The sequence below is a fragment of the Capsicum annuum genome, chromosome 3 (assembly GCF_002878395.1).
Source record: "Capsicum annuum cultivar UCD-10X-F1 chromosome 3, UCD10Xv1.1, whole genome shotgun sequence".
Classification (NCBI taxonomy): domain Eukaryota; kingdom Viridiplantae; phylum Streptophyta; class Magnoliopsida; order Solanales; family Solanaceae; genus Capsicum; species Capsicum annuum.
In genome coordinates, this window is record NC_061113.1 from 234050351 (window position 1) to 234054857 (window position 4507).

The following is a 4507-nucleotide window of genomic DNA, read 5'->3' on the forward strand; positions in this document are numbered from 1 at the left end:
CAATTCGAGTCCTTTGAGACAAAAATTCTCGAGTCAAATATAATTTCCCTTAATTAAATGGCTGAATACATCAATCTTTTAAATTAGAAGTGTGTGAATACATCAATAGTCTCTCAAACTTGATCAAAAGAATTTAATTTAGACAACTTAAACTAACGACTACAATCCTTTGGACATTTAAAGCAAAGCCAATTCTTGCCTATTAAATACGTATTATTGATTTGACACAATGTCTTTGATTCGTATTCCCTCCGTTCTAAATTATTCGTCTCAAATTTTTTAATTTGATTTCTAATTTTACTTGTCTTTTTTCATTAATCAAGAAGTGATAATTTTTTTCTTCATGTTTTACCCTTTGCATTAATTACTTTTTTTTTAAATTAAAATATAAATATCATTTAATAGAGATATTATAATAAATTAATCGTATTATTTATTATTTTTCTTAATCAATATATCATATCAATTTGGGACGGAGGGAGTATTAACAATCTACAAGTGGGGTTCAGATCTAGCGCATATTTGAAAAGATTTGAGGTGACTCAAATAAACATTTAAAATTAGCCAAACTAAATGAAACAGGTACAAATATTGTGGGCTGTGCTGATGCTAAATTCTAGATAAAGAATCAGCCATTTCATGCTCTTTGGACAGAACTTTTGTCTGTCCAACAAAAATTAACAAAAAAATATCTAATTCTGCTGATGCTTTTTTAAATGTTACTGAAATTTTTGCCGTTGAATTTAAGCTAGCAGAGTCTAAAAGGCAAAGACAGAGAGTGGATCAACATTTTTCTAGCCAATAACACATATTTACTCGAGATAGTCCGTGATGACTTGCAAATCGTCACTCTATTTCGTTATGGAGGAAAATTTTTGAATTTTCTTCTCCTTCTCCATATTGGTATTAGTTTTTGATAGATATGGCAATTCAAACTTGAAAATTTTTACTCGAATTACCAGACATCAGCTGTTCACCACCCAACCACTCGACCGGAAGGAGGACTCGTGTCACAATTGGAGAGACTCTCCTTCTTCCTCCATTTAAGGCAAGAGACAAGTGTAGAGTCACAAGATTACACCAATTTACACCACTTTAAAAATTTTCCCCAAATACACATTCACTTTTGCATTTTTCAGCCTTTAAAGAGAAATACACTCCCACCTTCAAAATTGAAACTCCATTCAAAATCATGGAGAAACAAGTTTTGGACTACATGTTGGTACCAGTAGGCCTCCTCTTCATGGTTGCTTATCACTTGTGGCTTCTTCATCGCATCCTTAAACATCCTCTTCATACTGTCATCGGCATCAATTCAATCAATCGTCAATTCTGGGTTCGCGCTATGATGGAGGTTCGTCTTAATTTTTCTTTCCACTAACAAAAAAGTATAGAAATTTGAATGGAAAAATTACAGAAAGTATAGACGATAATTACAATAAAAAACAACACTTTTATAAAATTACAGAATATAACAAGAGTAACATTATTTTACTTATTAACTAGGCAAGTATATATTTTACTTTCACTACTTTACATTTTTTTATTTTCACTCCATTATTTCACCTTCTCAAATATAGCCATATCTTTTATTTCTTTTTTTCATATTATTTTTTTTATCATTTTATTTTTTTATTTTATTTTATTTTATTTTTTTTTCCTTTTTTGTTTTTTTTTTTAATTTTTTGTTTTCTCTCCCTTCACATTTGAAGATAATTATCATCATTATTGTCTTTTACTCTCTTATATTTTTTCCTTTTTTTTTGTTAGTTTTTTTGTCTTACTTTTTTATCATTTTATTTTTTTATTTTGATTTCGTTATCTTTTTTATTTTTTTCTTTGAACTTTATTTTTCTCTCTTCTGTTTCTTTTTTTGTTCTCATATTTTTTTTCTTTTTCTCATATTTTTTTTTTAATTCTATTGTGTTTTTTTTCTTTTTTTTTTCACTTCTGTTTTTTCTTTTTTTTCTTTTTATATTTTTGTTTATTTTCGTTTTTTTTACTCTTCTATTTCTAACTTTTATTTTAAAAAGATAAATATGTATATCACATACACATATTCAAAAAACATATCAAATATATATCCATACAGATCTGTATAAGTATTTACAGTATAAAACATAAATATGTATTTACGAAATACATATTATATTCATATTAAACAGTAACAAATATAAATATACTATATATCTTCATACATATTTGTGAAATACAAAGGTGACTCATATAAAATAAACATATACATATGGATCAGGTATATATTCTGTAAATACATATGCAGAGCTATATGTATTTTATACAGTGTTAGATTTGTCTTTGAACTGTACATCTATATTATTTTAGAGGGTAACATATATATTTACTGTTTAAGATATGTGTCGTATATTTTTTTTATTACCTATATGTATATGTATATAATTGTTATTTTTGTAATAAAGATTTTGGGACCTATACGTTTATATATATACATGTGAGTTAGATATGTATTTCTGTAAATACATATGCAGATATATATGTATATTTTTTACCGTAAATACATATGCAAATCTGTATGTCTATTTATTTTGTATATTTTTTGAATATGTATATATGATATAGATATTTGTCTTTTAAAAATAAAAATAGAGATAGAAGAGTATAAAAAAAAGAAAAAAGAAAAAATAAAAACGAAAAAGAAAAATTCAAAAAAAAAGAAGTGAAAAAGAAAAAAAATAAGAAAGAAAAATAGAAACTAGAAATAGAAGTATAAAAACAAAAACAAATTTTTTTCTTTTTTAAAAAGAAGAAGAAAATGAAAAAAAAATGAGAAAAGAAAAAAAAAAGAAATAAATAAACTAAAAAAGAATAAAAAAGAGAAGTAGAAGAGAGAAAATAAAATGGGAAGAAAAAGGTGGAAAAGAAAAAGAAATTAAAATAAGAAAATATAAAAAAAAATGAAAAAACTAACAAGAAAAAATAGTTAGAGATATAAGAGAATGATATTTTCAAATTTAGAAAATCATGGAAATAATAATCTTCATAATTGAGTTTGATTTGAAAAAAAAAATCTACTAATTTAAACAAGAGTAATTTATGGGAATTTAATTAGATGAGATAATTATTCCTTATTTAACTCAACTAATCTGAGTAAAACAAAGGTAGTAAATCTTGTTGTATATGTATTTGTATAGCAATAGTTTACTTAAATACAAAATATAATTTACTATTTTTCGTGATTATGAAATCGTTGCTATAAAAGTTACAATTAAGATTCTATAATTGCTATTTCTGAAAATTTTCCAATTTGAACCCAGCAAGGGGCGGATGTAGCATTACTAATGTGGGTTCCGAACCCCAAGCATTTTCGTATGCCTTGTAATTATATTAAAAATATATTAAATATATAAAAATTATAAGTAAGGAACCATAAACAAAATTGTTAGTTGGCTTCTTAGTTCAAAAAGGGCTTGAAGAAATGCCTCACATGCTATACCCCAATTCGAATCCCTTGGAACAACTATTTTTTTATTTTATTGGGGCAAAATGACCTTCTGGATCCTTGTACTATGTCAGTTTTGTAAGTTGAACACTTCTACTTACATGTTTGTCCTCTGGACCCTTGAACCATTCAAAAGACAATATTTTGCACCCTTTGACCGTTGACCTTGCCTATGTGGCAAAGTCATGCTGATTAGAACAAGGAAAGTGTACCCACTCGCCTGGGGGTGCGAGTGGGGGTCATTTTTTTGGCCAATTTAACATTAAAATAATTAATAAATAAATAAATAAATTATAAAAAAAAATTAAAAAGGGTCCTTTTTTTTTCTCCATTTTTTTAAATTTAAAAATATTTTTAAAAATTTTAAAAAACTTTAATTTTTTTTAAAATTTTTAAAATAATTTTAAAATATTTTAAATTTTTTTAAAAAAATTAAAAATATTTTATAATTAAATTTTTTTTTTAAAAAGGATCCTTTTTTTTCCTCCATATTTTTTAATTTAAAAATATGTTTATAATTTAAAAAAAAATTATTTTAAAAATATTTTTAAAAATTTTAAAAAATATATTTTTTTCCTCCCCACCCCACCCCAGCCCGTCCCAACCCAGCCCGTCCCCACCCCCTTCTTTTTTTCATCCATCCTTTTTAATTTAAAAATATTTTTAAATATTTTTAAAAATATAAAAATAATAAATTTAAAAAAAAAATTCCCACCCCACCCCCTCTCCAGCCCCTAACCACCCCACCTAGCCTCCCCCACCCCCACCCCAGCCCGTCCCCACCCCACCCAGCCCCACCCACCCGTCTCCCCCAGCCTATCCCCATCCCACCCAGCCCCACCCCACCCACAGCCCCAATGCCCCTCCCAGCCCCATCCCCACCCCACCCCAGCCCCTTCCAGCCCCCACACCTCACCCAAACACACTTCCAGCCCCCTCCCTCTCACACACACGCTCACTTTTTTTTTTAATTTTAATTTTGCCTCTCAATTCAATTCCTTTCATTTTTTAATTAAAATTTAAATTTGA

The 4507-nt window shown here is 27.5% G+C and overlaps 1 protein-coding gene across 1 annotated transcript in view; it reads left to right on the top strand.

The window, feature by feature from the left end:
* Nucleotides 1-577: 577 nt before the first annotated feature.
* Nucleotides 578-4507, top strand: part of LOC107866084 — a 5443-nt gene continuing 1513 nt past the window's right edge. The window contains exon 1 of the mRNA XM_016712268.2: nt 578-1354. Within this exon, the coding sequence (XP_016567754.1) occupies nt 1193-1354 (162 nt within the window). The 5' untranslated portion in view covers nt 578-1192. The remainder of the gene's footprint in view (nt 1355-4507) is intronic.